This window comes from Falco rusticolus, chromosome 4, assembly GCF_015220075.1.
Source record: "Falco rusticolus isolate bFalRus1 chromosome 4, bFalRus1.pri, whole genome shotgun sequence".
Lineage (NCBI taxonomy): Eukaryota > Metazoa > Chordata > Aves > Falconiformes > Falconidae > Falco > Falco rusticolus.
Genome location: NC_051190.1, coordinates 28859970 through 28878004, shown reverse-complemented (window position 1 = coordinate 28878004; position 18035 = coordinate 28859970). Strand labels below are relative to the sequence as shown.

The following is an 18035-nucleotide window of genomic DNA, read 5'->3' as shown; positions in this document are numbered from 1 at the left end:
GGCATCTCTGCTCAGTGATATGGAGGAGAAAAAGAAAGAACCAAGGACACGAAGGAGGTGGGATGCCCACCTGCTGCAGCCAGCCCAGGCCAACACACAGCAGCCGGCCGGAGGAGCTGGGATGGCTGGGATGTACCCCCAGCCCTCCCAGGACAGCCAAAACCAGCCCTAAAACTCAACCAACCCACCCAGGCTTCATGCTGGGGCCAGCCCCAGTTTCGGCTGTGAAGCTGGGGTGCAGCATCCATCGATGGAGGGGCTGGGGACCAGCTCCATCACCCACACCAAGCAGCCAGCCCCTTCGCTGCCCCTTGTCTCCCACAGCCCAGCTGAGCACTGCAGGTCACTGACGGCCCATTTGGCTTTTAACCATCCAAAGCTGGTTTGGTAAAACCAAAGAGTGGGGCAAGTAGGGGGGCTGCCAGCTGCCCCCAGTCGCACAACCCAGGGGGGGGCGGGAGGGCACAGGCCGGAGGGACCTTCAGAGCTAGGTCTCAGCTGTTTGCCAGCACGGGGAAGGGGCTCCAGAGCCACCACAGCGTGGCAGGGAGGACCCTCACCCATCCCCTCCTCCCCAGTCGCCAACACACATTTCCTTTTGCTTTTAAGGCCAGATTCTGCATTTAGCATCACTCCTGCAAGGGGGGGGGGGGGGGGGGGAAGTCCCCCACAGCCTTTCCTCCACTCGACACACGCATCCTGGTTTCCATTTAAAGAAACAACTGGAAACCATTTTCTATCCCGTCCAGTTTTTCCTCGGGAGCATGTGGAACGTATTAAGCTTTTCCAGGAGGGTTAAATGGGTTTTGCCTTGCAACTTACAGAGTTTTCAACTGCACGGGCTGAGATCTGGCACAAGAGCCCTGCCTGCTTATCCCCGCCGCCTGCCATCAGCCCTGGCATCTGGGCTGGAAGGAGGATGCTTCGGCTGTAACGAAAGCACGGAGGTAAAAGCCAGAGTGCACAAATTTATTTACAAAAAATTCAAATTACAATATAATACAGGAACTTTTTACACACAGAATATTAGAACAGTTTACTACCAGAAGGTAAAGAAAAATATGTTGGGGGATTTTTTTGGGTGTGGGGTTTTTTTTTCTTTTTTTTTTTTGTAACAAACCACCTATTTATTTTCAGCTATTGTTATACAAAGTTGCAGAACATGCACATCTTTACAGGGTTTCTTTCTTTTAATATAATGTTTTGCTAAGTGCAAATACTAAGTTTCTCTCTCCACCTTTAAGGCAAGTAAAATGGGACACTGCAATTAACCATGAGAAGTACCTGTTATGGAATCAGCCTGGGCACAGCAACCTCCCTGTCCCCTTTTGAAGGACAAATGGTTTCAAGGACCGCAGGGCAGGAGGGAAAACGGGATGCAGATCACAGATGGCTCTGGTGCTTCTGCACTAAGTTTTGGGTTTCTTTTTTTCTTTTAAAATAAACTGACCCAGATCCAAGTGCTATCAGAAACCACAGCTCAAGGTCTCTTGGGTTAAGAGGGGAGGAGAGGCCACACGCGTTGGCTGTGGAGTAATTTTCGGTGAAGGGAGTGATCCCTGGGGAGGGAAGCAGCTCGGAGCCCAGCACCACCCCAGGGCTGGGCAGAGGGCTAAGGCTCATCGCTGGGGGCTGCTGGGCGCAGGGCACAGCCGCATCGCAGACCAAGCACCCATTTCTCTTCTCTCAGACACAAATAAGCTCATGGTTTTAGCAGGGGACATGGGGACAGTGGTCCCCTCTTCCCCTACGCCCACCAGGCTCCTCCAAGACCACAACCATCACACCACGGCAGCAGCAGACCCTCATCACATCCCGACCACGAGGACTGAGCACTGACACTAACCTGCCCTTGGCACCTCTGCCCGACACTCCTCCATCCCTCACGCTCCATCTCTGCGCTCCCCCCTGCCCAGGCTTTGCAGACCTCCAGGCAGCTCTAGACACGCACCCAATCACCGTTTTGCTAGTTACTGCTCCCAGCCACATCGCCCTGTGACACCCATCACGTTTCCTTCACCTTCCACGTCTGGGCCACCGGCTCAGCACCTGAGCTGTGCCCCAACTGCTCGAACCCCCTCCACTGCCTGACCCCCCCCTTCGCACAGGCAGGTGCTGGGGGACAACCGCAACCATGCTGCTGGGAAAGGCACAAGGTTCAGGAGGCCTGGAGGGCTCATCCAAGCTGACCCTTGAGCCCAGAAAATCTCAGCTACTAAAAAACCAGGATTCCCTTTCTTCTGACCTGGTTCTAAGAAGCAGCCATGCTTCTTCTGACCTCAGTCCATTTTCTTGCCACCCTCTAGTGCTGTGAACACAGCCCTCCCTCCCCAGATCCCACGGGACGCCCTGCTCCTGGCTACCGCAGGGAATCGCTTGGTGCAAGGCAGGATTTAAATCTGGTTAAAACCCAGCTGAGCAGCAAGTGATAAGCTCCGGCAGCCCCCAGACTACTTCCAGAAATAAATTAAAGAAAATTATAGCAGCAAGGGAATAGCACTTGGTTATTACTGCTAGAGAGACGGCGGCACTGAGGAGCTGGAACTCCACAGGGTATGTCCAACCCCAAGGCAATGCCCAAGAGTGGAAAAAATCGCTGACTCAGCTCCAAAAGACATAGAAGTCCCCTCTGGGAGACCCTTCTGGGAACAGTGGTCCCCAGGTGCTGTCCCAGGCCACGGTGGAGGCTACCTTTCCCCAGGAGCATCCCGCCACCAGCACTGCACCCATCGCTCACTGCGTGCCCGAGGGGACGCTGTGCTGGGAGCGGACATGGAGAGCTGCGCGAGGGTCTGGCAGGGACCGCGTGGCAGAGGCAGGGAGTTTAACCTGAAAAACAAATCAAACAGAGATACCTGGATGCCAAGATACAGGGGGGAATAACGGGAGAGGAAACGCACCCAGACAGCTCCCAGCCAGACAGAGCAGAACAAAGCCCGGATCAAACCACTTGGGAAACAACAACAGCACAACCGGGCTGCTAAAAGCTAGCACAGCATTTCTGGGAAGAGTTTTGGGGCTTTTTTTTTTCCACTTCAACCATTTTCTTTTCTAGAGGGGGCCCATACGAGACAGCACAGCCAAGGCCTGTGGGGAGAGGGCTTTGTGCCAACACTCCTCCCACAGCCCAGCAATACACCCCCTGCTTCTTACAAGGAAGTTTTGCTTTTCCTAAATCCTCACTTCCTAAGTCCAGCAATACTCACGTTTGCCTTTTAACATGCTTTTCCAAAGCCAATTAAGCCGAAACACACATTTTGCAGAAGGCATTAAGCGCCGCGGAAGCAGCCAGCTTCCTGCAGCACAAGGCTACAGCTGCCCCTTCGCTGCAGGGGGGTCGGCTAAGGGGGCTCCCGGCTCACCGCTGCCTGCACGCACGACTACAGGGGCAGTTCCTCACCCTTCTGCTACGACACACATCACACACCACCATCTATGCATCTAACCAGGTTATTTGCCCAAGCAGTTTTGCAATGAAGAATGCAGCTCAGGCTCCAGGTGCTTCTATCAGCTCTGTAAGGACTGCTGCCAGAAGCAGGGGGAGATGTGGGATGCCAGATGAGAACAGCAAAGGCCATGTTTTGGAAGCTGACAGGCACTCACCCCTAGGGGGAAAAAAGTCCTGAGCCCTTCAAAGGGGGCAAGTTCAAAGGTTAGGGTGCCCGAGTCTTTTGCTACTTGTTAAAGCCCTGAGACATGGCCCTGGGCTTCCTACTGAGATCTCAGCAATGAGATGGCTGCTGCATCCCCTCACTCCACTTGTAGAGTGAGAAATGCTAGAAACACTAGACTGACTTGGTTTTGAACAATTTATTTCTGCTGTGAGGTGCTAGCAGGTTACAGGGATGCCGGAGAACACGGAACCCAGCCCTGTACCTCCCTGCAAGCAGAAGGCTAGGGCTGCTGACTCCTGTTACCTTGCTCCTGAAGGTCTTACTCAGATGCCAAGTCTCTCCTCCCTTCCCCCAAGACTCACTCGATTGTGTGGCAGCTGCTCCGACTGGTAGGATTTTTGGAAAGTCCCCGAGTGACAGCTGCATCCTTGTGCTCCCCACAAAGTCTCACTTTTCTTCCCAACAGCTACCCGAACAGGCTTTGTCAAATCTAAACATCTGGATGCCCAACAGAGGGAGAGACCCCTTGGAAACGCAGCACCAAGCCCTGTAGCAGCACAGGTTGAAATGTTTGACCGCAGAAGTTCAGAGAAGCTCTAGAGAAGGGTGCAGTGCAGGTATCTGTGAGCCAGAGCCCGTCCCCTTCCCGCTGGCTAAACCAAGGGGGGCTGCAGAAGGAAGGGTGGTGGTGTTACGGGGGTGGCTTCGCCCTGCAATGACCCTCCACCAAGTGCTGTTTGAACCAGGTCAGAACCGGTGTCGGGGCTGAGGGCCAAAGTGCATAGGCAAGTTGTGCTCCAGCTGAACATTGATCTGAGGGAAATCATAGTTCACCCTCATGTTCGGTAGTGGGGGGACGTAGGGGGCAGGGATGGGGCCGATGTTGAGGGGGATGTTATTGTACATGGGACGGACGGGAGGGAGCGGGAAGGGAGGGTGCACGAAGGGGTAAGGGGGCATCCGGGGTTGATGGAGGTTCTGAGGAACAGGTCTGGGGATGACTTCAATTCTCTGGATTTTCTCCATGGGCTTTTCTGCAGGAGGGCCAATCCGCTTGAAGCTGTTCTCTGCAGAGGGAGGAGAGAAAAGAACCCGTCATCCCACAAACAAGAACTCACCAAGCTCAGTCCATGGTCTTACATTTGCAGTTGGCATCCTCCATCCCCGGCACGTTCCTTAAGCACGCTCTCTGCGGTATCGCTGCTTGCCCCTTCCATGCTCCACGCACCAGGGAGCACGGCACTAGCCTTCCAGGTCGGCTCCTTTCATCTTTCCACCACACCACAGACAGGGAACACCTCCTTCTGCACCCCCCGTGACACAGCACAGAGGCTATGCTGCCCTTCAGTGGAGGGCAAGTGGAGAGGAGACAGGTCTGTGCATCCACGACATCTGACGCCAAGGAGAGCTGAACACGCATGAAACCTGCTGGCAACAGCCCTTTAAAGCTAGGTGGGTTCCCCGGAGGAACAGGGTGAGGCTTGCACCCTCTGGAGCAGGACTGGGGTGATGCTGGGTGCAGCACAGCAATGCACAGAGAAGCCTGCAAACAGCCAGGCTCTGGGAAGAACCCAGTGATGATTCAGACTCGTCAGTAGCTGGGAACCATGAGCTCTCCTGTCATCCTCAGTCTGATCTCAAAGCACAGGTACAGACTGGGACTTACCTCCATTTTTCTTCCTTTGCTCCTCTTCAGCCTCCTTCTGAATCTCCTGGATTATCTTCTCATCGTCTTCCTAGAAATCACAGGAGTACCAAGAGTCAACAGGCTAAGTCCTGCTGCAGCAACCTTCTATTCTCCAAGTACTGCTGCTCTTTTCAGCACGTTTGCACGGGGGGGAGGGGGGAAAAAGTAAATTCAGCTGAATTGTCCTCATCTGGGGTTGACCTAGACTTAGTCAAAAGCAAGGCTGCCACGGGGGATGGCAGCACAAGCCACTTGTGTAGAGCCAAGCCTACTCCACGGACCATGACTAAGAGGCCAAGATCAGCTTTCCAGGGAGATCAGTGTTAAAATTCATTGACTTGATGGAAACCAGAGAACTGCAGCCCAGCTCCGCCCATCTGAAGAGTTACTAGAGAGTTGTTAATCTTTTAAATGGCAATAGCCTATTAAATATTTACATTATGCTAGCGCTTCTAGAGTTTTTGGCCCAACAGCTAGAATTAACACAACTTAAATCCTGGCTCTAGTAGCTAAACGCTGCTGTGACGAGGCCATTTAGATCTTATCTGTAAATCTGACGAGGGCATAAATCATAATATGTTTCTTTAGTGTCTATCTAGAGGTTATAGCAAGAATATTCAGACCTGCTGCTCAACAAGAACACAAGGACAAGCCAGAAACTGAAACAGAAACTGATGAGAGGCACCTTCTGCCTCTCATCATCTTCAGTTTTCTGAACCCAAAGGAGCAGCAGTGAGACCGAACAACGCGGTGAAGTCTCAGGTGCTGCAAATATCTAGAGAGATGGCATTTACACCACCTTTTACTAGATCGAGGGAGCGTGATGGACAAAGTCTTGGCAGAAGACTACACAGCTCTTGAGCTAGGAGAGGCTTGCCTGGAGGGATGGCCACGGGCACCGACAGCCCGTAGGGTCCAGGCAGCTCTTCAGCTTTACACCAGGCCGTGCTAGTGCTGCTAGGAAACCAGAGAATCACCCTGATCCAACTGTCCCCACCCAAGAACGGCTGTGAAAAGTGAGTTTCTTCACTGCACCACAGCATGCAACAGCTATCGGGGTAACAAAGATCACACTGAACAACTACAGAGACATCTCCCTCTTTGTGCCAGGCAGCAGATGCTTCTGCTGGCCATATGTGCAGTGATGGCAACAGAGGTCCTCCCGGTCTCTGCAGGGTTGCGTCCGCTGCTGCTTTGCATCCGTTGGGATGAAACACTACCTGGCACTTTCAGAAAACAAATGAGAAGAGCTAAGCCCCCGGACAGTGTTGGTACTCTTGATGTTAGTTATCAGGGAAGAAGGCCAAGAACAGGAGCTGCTGGATGACACACACCACCTGCATCAGGCACTCGGGGTCCACCTGCACAGCAAGGAGCATGCTGTTTGCTCCAGCACTTCCTCCATGAGCGCTAACGGTGGAGCAGGAGGGGAACCCCAAGCCCCAAGCACCCCACAATGCACAAGGCTCTGCCTCGTTTTATTCATCCTAATTTCAGTATTGCCAAAACCCATTCATTTCTTCCTGAACACTCTTAATGCGGAAAATATCCTCTATTTTGAAGAGCGCTCTGGGACTAAATCCGAAATATGCTTCATGTGTGCAGCTATGTTGAAATTATTTTAAGTCTAGTCAGCTTCCCAGTTCCAATCTCATGGTCCTGCACATGTCTAGCAGCAACGCCTGGGAAGCTCGCTAAGATGTCCCCTCCTCCCGCCAGCAGATAAGGTTTCCCTGGGAGACTGAAGTTATCTTAATGCGCAGAAAGCCAACAAACTCAATACTTCCCCCCGCTTTTAGTATTCTGAGAGTCAATGGTTAAAATTAAGACTTCCCAGGACATGCTCCCCGCCACCTGCCCCCTCCAAGCAGGCTGCTTCCACGGACTGCTAATTACAGCCTATCTATCTCCATAAAAACTGCTGAAGAATGGCTCTTCTGAGCCTATACAGAACTTCTAGTTACCCCCCCAGTATCAGATTCCAGTGTTTCCTGGCTGGAAAACCACCAGGGCACGGTCTGCAACCAGCAACCAAACCCCCCCCCGCTCCTTCGCCGCTTGAGCAGCACTCCCAAAGGGTGGCCCCAAAGCTTTGCAAATGGAGGCAGCCACCCCTCCCCACTTTATTGCCTTTTACTGGAAAAAATGCACCTGAAGGGTTTTTTTAGTTACATGACAAGAAACGTATTTTAAGCTCAACTGAATGTCACCCCATCTCTCTCCCTCACACAAAGATAAACCTCACCTTAAAGCCTAGAAACATGCAGAAACACCTTCTAACTTATGAAAAGTGCTTTTACTTTAGCCTAAGGCTGTGATTAACCCCCTGAAAGAGCATTTTCCCAGGACACTGCCATCCTGCCACCCCCCCACCGTGATGCTGCAGCTCCTGCAAATGCTGCTGCTGACACCGAGCAGTCCTGCAGAAGGCTGGGGAACAGGGCACACGAACAACACAACTTTATGAGATCCTCCTGCAGCAAGGGCTACTCGACCCTCCCAGTTTAAACTGCAGCTGACCTCTGCACTAACGAGGGCTTGACAAAGCCATCTGCCCCTGGGGCTGGCGAGCCAGCTGCATGCAGACCCAAGGTGATGCTGGCTTCAATTACTGCAGCTCCCATAGCTCCAGGGAAACACTGAAGAGCAAACCCCATCTGCCCGACCTCCCAAATGATGTCTGTCTTGCAAGGACAACAGAAAACACGTCACCCCAATTGCAACAGCCAGAGATCCCCACTCAACCTCCTCCCCTCTTGCTCTTCAAGCAGGGGTGCACCTTGCAGCACGCCCTGGGTGCAAAAAAACCTGCCGAGAACAGATGCCCATCAAGATGACCAGTTCCCAACTGGTTTGGCAACTGTAAATCACAGCAGAGGTGTAACAAACCTTGTCTCCGAGAACAGCAGTTATCAGCTTTGTTGCTTCTCTGCTGATAAGAATGTATTCCCACACTGGAAGGTTAAGATGCATTTGGACTTAATCCTGCACACCCAGCCTTGGGTTAGAATGATTTTTGCATCAGTATTTCTGAAAAACCAGTATCCATTAATATAGAAAGAACAAAAATACACAGCACAATATGCACCTCCCTACTTCAGGAGGTGACATTACACTTGGCAAGCAGCACAATTCGATACCTGCAGTATTTAAGCAAGATTCATGTCCCAGATGGAACAAAAAAAAATTGCTATGTGCACAGCAAGATAATTTTAGGGTATTTGTGAAGGAAAGCTGACGCCACATGTTCTGTCTATTACATCTTGCACCGGTGCAGGTCAGAATTAAAAAAGAAGTCTCAGTGCTGCAAATATTCACCATGTACAACAGTGATTTCTGCAAAACACCTCTAATTCTTTGGGAAGCAAAGGCTGTATTTTGATTCCAGCGTAACTGGAGAGAGATGACAGATGCATCTAGGGGTAAAGCATCCACACCAAAAATTAAGTTTTCATTAGCACACTTACGGCTGGCAGTTGTGGTAAGAAACCATTTAATGTCACATGGGGTAGAGGCTGCAGTACAATTTCAAAAGCCTCTTGTGTCCATTTTCCTGAGCGGGTTCAAGTCCCTTAATAAAGGATTAGATTATAATTTTAATAGCCTACTCACAGGCTGCATGGATTGAAGGGATTTATCTTGTCAAGTTAACAGTCATCTTCCTGTCAGCTGCCTTGCCTACAGCAAAAAACCACCACCACACAACCCCCCTCCTCTAAAAGAAAAAAAAAAAAAAAAAAAAGAAAAGCAACCTCCCAGACCCTGGGGGGTTCTCAGCACCAGCCAGCTCGCATGTTTTTTGAGCAAGGACATAACTTGGCTCTCCGTGCGGGGCAATGCTATAGCGTGGCCCTTCCCCGGGCTCCGCTGCATCACGGGAGAAGGGAGGTGGCCAAGGGAAAAATGCAAAGGCTCTATGAGATGTGTTCACCCTCCTTATCTGCAAACACTGCAGAAAGCAAATGCGGCTATTGATAGCAGCTGCATTTTTAAGCAGCAAAACAATGGATGGATGGATTTTTGTCCTGAATCGGACAGTGGGATGCTCTTGGCCAGAACCATCTCCAGTCCTGTAGCCACCAAAAATTTTCAGCCCTGGCCAGCCCGAGAGCCTGCCTTTGCGATCCCCCACCCGCCGAAGGATCTGGGCATGGAGGAGGCTTTTCCTTTCAGCCCTCTCCCATTGAATCCAGGGAATGCGGCGCGCACAGAGCCAATCACAGCAGAAGGCATGGCTGGGGTCTGCGGACGGATTAACTCCGGAGCTGGGCTGGGTTGCTAAGCCAGGCACCTTTTCATGGCAGGGAGGCCTGTTCCAACAATGCTGGGACGTGGCAGCCACGGCCAGCACCCACGCAGGGCCCTGCACACATAAACATACGGCCCCTCAGGAACAACAACACACAGCGGCAAAGGAGATAAAAGCTCCGCAAGACACACACGGACACCCTTCCCCCAAATAAAACCTCCTCTGCCCAGAACAAAAGTGCCCTCCACCGAGCTTTTGAAAGCTCTGTTTTTATCTGCTGTGCTTCTCATCGTCTTTAATGATGAAGTGTCGCAGGAAAGCGCCTGCCCCCCTCCTGAAAGAGGGACAACAAGAGACCCGGTAACTATTGCTGGGCTGCACAACCCCTCCCCTGTCTTTAGAAAGCGCCTTCACCACCACCGCCTCCCCCTTTCTGGCTTTTTACTGCTTGCTTTTTCCACGTACGTGTGGCCGCAGCCGTTACTAATAAACTTGAAATGATTTTTCACGACGGAGCCTTCCAAAGGACTAAGGGGTTTTGTTTCAAATCATTCCCAGATCAGCTGCGGAGAGCCTGAGCAAGAGCAGGCATCGGCTGTCTCCAGCACTCCGCCATGCAGCAGGAGGCAGGGATAAAAGCAGGCTGTGCTGGAACTGGAACGGGGCATCCGCAGTGCTGCAGGACAAGGGGGGCCAGGACCGGGATGAAGCACACGCTGGTGTTTTAAGAAACGCAGAGTTATTTTAACAACAGGCATTCCATCTTGATAGCTTTCTGGGAATACCCTGCATCACCCGTATGCTTGTGATTAAGGCATTTTATAGTACGTTAAAAAACAAAAACAAAAAAACAAACCACCCTCCGCCCTACATTTAGGGGTGCTTCCCCCCACCTCCAACTCCTAAAGGCAGCGCTGTGTACTTCATGCATTTTCTTAATGCATCTGTAGTTTTACAGAGTCTTCACTCAACATCTTATTTTTATATTGCTAGAAGGAGGGATAATTGCAAACACCTTATACTGATTAGTTTTCTGCTTTGAACTTTAATGATGGGCCTTTGGGAGTGTTTTAAGAGTTTAGTGAAAACATCTTAAAATTGAAAGCCAAAAACACCGCTGTGCAATATTACTGATAGTCCAAAGACGGGTATTAAATTAAACATAATACATACAAGAGCAGAACCTGGTTTACCAAAACAATCAGAATGCATTAGTCAAATTGCACCGTGGGATTTGTACAAACCGGCTAAAACGCACACATCAGCCTCAGGTTTGCTACAGCTCTTTAGAAATGGGGGAAAAGGCAGCCCCCAAGTCCCAGAGCCGATTCTCACTGCTCTGTCCTGAGCTTTGTCTCTGGCAATATTGCATCAGCCCCTCCCGCAGCCAGCAACGTCTCAGCAAGCCGAGCCAAAGCTAGCACTGCCTGCGGAATAGGCACACGAGGATTTTTGGCCAAGCAGCTTACTGAGAAGAGCTCCTGGCACGTGTTCACATCCTACAGGGGTGCAGGGCACAGATTAGCTCTAGAAGAAATGCAGTGATTAAGCGATTACTGCCTGCTACCCTAGAAGCTGCTGACCACAGCCCGACTGCAGCTTGTCTCTGAGCCAGCAAATATTGCACCGATTTAAATTAGACTCTAGTCTGATTACAGCACAGGGACAAGATTTTAACTAACCTTTTATTATGGGAAATTTTGAAGCGTCTGCTTTACTCTCTCAAGATCATTTGAGACAAAGACTAACAGATGCTGCAGTTCCTAGAGGACTGTCTTTAATTTGTTTTTAACCCAAGCTAATGAATAGGTTTACTTATACTTTTGCAAGAATCCTTTCAAACTCAGAAAACGTTAAACCTTTGGAAAAGCACAAAGGTTCCCTCAATTTTGCTGTAGGTAATGGGGAGTTAGATCCAAACCACACCCTTCACGAAGGTATGAGATCAGCCAGGTCTGACAGAATGCCAAAGCCTACATCCGTGAAACACAAACGGACAAGACCACGGTGCTGTCACCGTGCCACTGCTCTGCTGCAAAGGCAGGTCTGAGTTAAGGCTGTACGTGAGGATATCAGAAATTGGAAGAAAAAACACCCTGTCACCCAGTGGAAGCCAGGCTTTGGTGCCACACGTGTGCCCTCCACATTTCGCAGCAAAGCCTAATGCAGGGAGAGGGGTGACAGCTCCTAAGCGATAGGGCTGCAAATTTCACAGGGGACGAGACGACCCAGTCTTGTCTTCTCTGTACTTGCACACACATAGAGCATGGCTGTAAACGGGTGCAAGCCCATGGCAGATACCATCTTGCTACACGCACAGCTTCTGTTGTATACTGACTTCAACAGAAGAAACTGAGCCAACAGAAGAAACAGAGGAGTTGGAACAGGCACGAGCAGATGCCAATGCAGCAGCCAACAGAGCTGGGATGGGGTAATCCCTTGGATGCACATCATCCCTGACAAAGGACAAGACTCTACTGATACAATGGCCTTTTGCTCTTTCATATCCCCATGCCAAGATTCAAATGCTTTCCTCCTCTTCACACATACCACATTAACTCCTGTTTACATCTCCCAGAGGACAGCGCAGACCACCCAGGTGGGACTGGCTTAGTGTCACTAAGCACCTCACAGAGGGGGACCATGCGCACAGGTATCCATCACTTCAGTCTTAAGATGCCAACAGTTGAGTTTCACGTAATTCTTTGTGGCACAGTGAGGACAGCCACCCACCTTCATCTCCCAGCCCATCAATGCTCCGTCATTTAAAAAACAAACAAACAAAAAAAAGAGCATGCAGTGCCAGCACTTTGCTGATGGTGGGAAATTTTTCTTTGCCACAACATTGGTTAATTAGAGAGCTGGAAATGGCCCAGTGACAGTGCCCCCTTTGTGCTCCTTATTTATTTATTTATTTAAAAGTACAGTAGGAGCTTTTTGAGAGGCCTCATGTTTTCTCTGGCTCCGAACAAACACCATCATGCAGCACAATCAGCGGCCTGATGGGAACAAAGGATGCCAGCGCTGCAGAACCCTGAATCGCATCCCAGTGGAAAACGGGAAGGAGTGGGACAGGAATCCGAGCAGTGCAGAACCAGGTGTCAGAAACACGACGGGGGTGCCTAGAAGGAGATGTCTGTGTTTGGTTTAACGCCTCACACTGACAGGATAATGCAGGGAATAAAAGCAGGCAAGCAGAGGACTAGGAAGTTTACACTGGTTGCGACACTGCTGGGATGTCCCCAAGGGCATGCAGGTGGAAGGGAGAGATGGAGAGTGGCTTTTCCTGGGCTCTGTACAAGCGCAGGATGGTGCACATCCCCTGCAGAAAGAGGGGCTGCTAGCAGTCTGGCAAGCTGCAGCAGCCCAAAACAAAGGAGTGTTGGGAAATACAAAGCTCAGACAAGCCTGCGAAGGCAGATCTGGCAGATCCACATCCACGCTGCTCCACTGCTTTGCTGAAATCAGCAAATTCAACTCCTGCTCCTACTTACAGTCCTTCCGAATTCCCGGTATCGAAGACTTCTATTTACAGAGACGTTGCAGGACGTTTTCCCATGCTTGTCACAGCTACAAGCTGTATTAAGTTACTACAGCTTCCCTTACAGCTCAGTACATGCTTCAGCTCTCCCTTTGCAGCTGTTGACAACAGCCGTGAGAACAGCCCGGCCTGCTGGCTTGCAGGCAGTCTTCTCCACCGGCCCAGCTCTACCAAGGGACCGCAGAGCCAGCAGCCGGATGATCCAGGCACCAAAAAGACACAAATTCCCTTGCCTCCAGCTCGGAAAGCCATACCAAACAGCATCTCAGCTGCAAAACTAGGAACGAGTCCCAGTAATCCCAGCGCTGGCTCCTGCGCCTGGTGCCAGCACACGCTCCCCACCAGCTCTTTCCACAAGCCCCGCTCCCCCGAACACCACTCTGAGCACTTCCAGCCACAGCCCTTGGTCTAACAGGAGCTGTTTTTCCCTAAAGCAACACCAGTTTCTTCCAAGTTGCGGTCAGATGTGACACTGTGCTGATGTAGGCTTCCAGTGTATTTTTTAACTGCCTGGGGAAAGGGAAAAAGTCGCGCTGTCTAAACCCAGCCGTTTTCCTCTGGTGGAAGGCGTGTATTTCAGCGCGCTGGCACGGAACAGTAATTGAAATCAGGGTGCGAATCATTCACAAAAGTCCTTCGTTACTTACTGTGGGATCTGTCCAAAGCGAGCACTTTGCACAGTCCTGGCAGGGAGCCCCGGGCGAGCGGGGGTGCTGGCAGAAGTGGTCGTACCCGTTAATGGCAGCCCGGCAGAGGTAGCACATCTGAGCACCGCATCGGCAGGACATGCGGTTGCAACCCTCCGATTTAATGAGGCCAGTCCCACACTTGTGGCATTTTCTAATTCGGGCAGCTGTCATTTTCTCTTCTCTGCAAAGCAAGAGGAGGGAAAAGAATTAGAGAAGGGGTGCTTGCAGCCACCAGCCTGCGGTAAAATTACTATTACACCATCCCAGCGATGTTTTAACCCCCCCTCCCCAGTGCTCCTCTCCCCCTCCTCTTTCCTCCTACACCATCCCCACGGCCCCACCGCTGTTCCAAGGAGGTCTGGGCTCAGCTCCACTTGGAAGCAGCCCATAACAACTCAAGAACAAATTAAGTGAAAGAAAGTCAATCACTGGCTGCATGCTGCAGACCCGATCCTGGTTTCCATGTGAGCCAAGACACTGCAGCACCAGGCTCTGGCTTGGGAGGAATTTAAACTGTAAAGCTGAAGGGCCAAAGGGCATGTGGATGCTTGACTTGGCTGAGGAGAAATACAGCTCCGGAGATAAAAGTTCAGGAAAAGCAAACCCTCCCGCTGTCATCTGCTAGCTCGTTTTATATTTGCCTGTTGCTCCAGCTACAAAGTTGCCACGACTAAATTTTTTTTTTTTTCCTCCAACCCTGGCTGCTACACTCCAGCTTTATTTGGTTTTTGTTAAATTTAAATCAGTAACTGAAAAATAATCACACCTTTCCCCACAGAGACTGGGCTTTCCCTCTTCTCTTAAGATTCCCTACATACATTTTCCAGAGATTCTTGCTTTAGATTCAAGAGATGGGTTTCACCCTAATGGAGCGCAAATGGGAATCCAGGACAAAGCACGGTCCTTGTCCCCAGGAGACATCCTGGCAGCAACACGTGCTCCAGTGCAAGGGCTCAGCTCACAGCAATACTCTTTTGGCACAGAAATGGAGGAAAGCCTCAGTCATTTAATTAAAAGACTTAGGAATATAAGTTGTCATCCTAAGGGCCAATTTTCTGACCGCTGGAGATCACGTTACAATTTAATTCACAACCTAGAAGTGAAATCTGATGACAGAAGAGTAAAGAGACTGTGTTTTCATTGAGGGAAGCGCAGTTCTCTGGCTGCGCTGACCTGGCAGTGGGGAATGGTCTCCCTTAGCCAGGCATCTCCACCCAGCTACTCCAGCGGACCTGCAAAATCAACATATGTTTGGGAGATGACAGGGAGGTATTTTTGAGGAGGATCACAGCAGCAAAACGGGCTACGGTACAGCCCCACCAACTGCTCCGTCAGCACAACCGGAGGAGTGGGGGACGGCGAGGTGGAAACTTCAGCTGCCTTGCAGTTATACCTGGCCTGACCTGCATCCAGGCGTTTGGAGATACACTAAGAATAGAAAAAAAAAAACAACCAAACCACCAAAAAAAACCCAACCCAACTTGAGACTGACTTTCCTCTGAGCTGCAGCTGCTCTTCCCTTCGCCACTCAACAGGATGCTGCTCATGCAGATTTTTTTTTGGAAACTTGGAGCAAGGCAGGAAGTTTGGCCTGAACTCCAGCTGTGCTTCCCTTTCCTTACACGCTGCTTCAAAAGGAAGCTCGCATTGCATCAGGCAGCTAGACTCCTCTATCCGCAGCAACGCTCTGCTAACGGTTTTGCAACTGCTAAGTTTTTCCTTATTAGGGGACATGAAAACTCGTTTCTTTCCCTGTAGGCGAGAGGGAGGAAAAGTGGCAGAAAAAAAATGACACATCAAATCTGTAAAGATTTTTTTTCTGAATTAGGGACTGTGCAATGAGCAAGCAACAGCCATTCAGCCTCCCAGTGTGGAGCTTTCCAACCTCTGCTCATGCCAGACTGAGACTGAACCAGACAGGAAAGGACTGGGTGATGTGGGCAAGTCCCATTTGACTGCACTGGACATGCAGCTCCATGGATGAACCTTCCCTTCTTTCTTAAAGGCAGAGAATTTTGTCATTTACTGTAGCAATGAGGAAGATCAACCCTGAAAAGGTTTTATGGGAAACACTCGGGATTTACACCTGCGTATTACAAAATATGACTCTGCTCTGTAACAATTCCTACAAACCTGTTTGAAACAGAGACATGTTTCTGTAAGAAAACACATCCCCTCCCACAAAGCCAGAAAGCAGTAGCTGAGCAAACCGCCCATTGTCTCCATTCCAGATTTTTCACAGGGCAATGATGACTTACTGTGACTCAACACTGCTTTGCCTCTGCGCGACACCTCCCTTCTCCCCCCAGCAGCAGCTCTAATGGGGGTTTGTCACCTCGGAGAAGGACCAGGTGCCAGCCTGCGAGACGCTGGGCTAGCCAGAGGAGCAGGCTGCTCTGGTAACAACTCTCCCACGCTCTTAAATTACCAGCTGAATCCACCACCAAGGATCTTTCACAGAAAGAAATCCCATCCTGGGAGCCTTCTGACCCCTCAGCTTTGACGTCCCTAGGACCTCCCTGATGGAAGGTAGTGACACCCAGCAAGACTTAAGGGCCTCGGCTAGTTGCAAGAACAGAGGGGTTTCTCACCCCCTCCACCCTGGAGTAGATTGCCTAGTGTCCTGCTATGGCAAGTTCATCTACCCCCCATTCTTGCCTGGTCAGGGAGTTCACTTACATGGATGTCCTGTATTTGATGTCATCCTTCTCAGCCAGCTGCTCGCAGGTGAGGTTCATGTGCTCCTTCCACAGCCCCTGGCACTTCCGACACGTCTCCTGAGGAGAAGAACAAGTATTAAAGGAAGAGAAGACCCAGCACACCACTAACAGCATTAGGAACTGGAAAAATTCCCATCTCTTCCCCCACCACGCTGGAGGGTCTCAGTTGAGGATGGGGCTGGCAATACGGTATATAGAGGTCTGCAGGTCTGTCCTCCGCTGGAGACCAGAATAGGTGCATCAAATACTGGGAGCCAAAGGGTTTTCCAAGGCACAAGAACCCAGGTACAGAAAGAGTCCACAAATCCTAGTTCACCTCCAACTCCCGGAACAGCTACCAGGTTCACCGGTTACTTCCCAGAGGAGACGGCGGAGATGAAAATGTGGTGCTAAAGGACATTCAGTTCATCTGTTTCCTGACCAAAACCATTCACCTTTCTAGAAAGGGCTTCTAACTCAGCAGACGATGGAAACTTCGCAGCTGCATCAAAACTGCTTCAACCATGCATACAAGCAAATCCCTATGACGCTTTGTAAAACCTGACAAAATAAAGTTAAAGCAGTTTATGTGAGTAAACAGCTTAAAAAGACAGGATGTGGACAAATGTCCCTAAACCAGATGTGGGATATGAACAAATATTTATTAATTTAACCAGAAGAGCTGAACTAAGAGCAAGTGACTGAACTTGCCTGTTCCTGTAAACTCTTTGGCAACAAGGCTCTAATCCGAGCCTGGTAAAGCTGTGTGGAAGCGGAGAGCCGTGGAGGCACTATTGGCAAGGGAACTCGGACTAACGCTGGGGATAAGTTGATTTTTTCCGTTGGCTGGCCAAAGAAAACATAATTTTGTTTTGGGTCAAACAAGAGATTTTCCTTTAATTTGAGGAAGATTTAAAAACACCCAGATCAAACTTGGAAAAAGTACACATTTCACAGTCCAACTGTTTCATCTTCAGGATGGCTGGGGCTCAGGGTTTTAAATCCAACTTTCTCCCCCTGGCAGGAAAACCCATATGGCTGTGAAGCATCCTCTTCCCCTCCACACAAAAGAAGGTCCCAAAAGAGCTTTGCCCAGCCCTGGTCACACTATTAGTGAAAAACAACAACTGCAGCAACAGATTTTGTCTGAATACGTTACCTTCATTTTATTTTAATGAAGAAATTGAACGTTTATACGAGATATGATAGAAGTAACTGCTTAAAACACACGTAGGCAGCAACACTGTTTTTGATCATGAATCAGACAAACAGGATGAAGACCAAAGCTTCCAAGGAAGCCATCCCTAGGAGGGGGTTGCAAAACGTTGGCTTGTTTGTATTTGTGCTTGCTGGGAGATGCGTAACAGCTTGTGCTTTTATCTGGAGAATTAAAGACTCCTCGTGCTGGCTGGCTAAGCTGGACATGTTTGCAGACTGCAGGGTAAGGGCTGTAGGATGAGGAGAGCCAAGTGTGTGATTGCATCCCAAAAGCTCAGCAAGAGGATTTTGTGATCACTCACCTTGCAAATGCACCCTTTGGCAGGCAGGCTCTAGTT

At 50.3% G+C, this 18035-nt stretch overlaps 1 protein-coding gene across 3 annotated transcripts in view; it reads right to left on the bottom strand.

Moving 5' to 3' along the window:
• Positions 1-1079: 1079 nt before the first annotated feature.
• RNF216 (ring finger protein 216) overlaps positions 1080-18035 on the bottom strand; it is an 80852-nt gene continuing 63896 nt past the window's right edge. For all 3 annotated transcript variants that reach the window (XM_037384878.1, XM_037384879.1, XM_037384880.1), the window contains exons 14-17: positions 16460-16557; positions 13739-13961; positions 5281-5350; positions 1080-4681 (exon numbers count right to left, since the gene is read on the bottom strand). In XM_037384878.1, the coding sequence (XP_037240775.1) occupies positions 4362-4681; positions 5281-5350; positions 13739-13961; positions 16460-16557 (711 nt within the window). In that variant the 3' untranslated portion in view covers positions 1080-4361. The remainder of the gene's footprint in view (positions 4682-5280; positions 5351-13738; positions 13962-16459; positions 16558-18035) is intronic.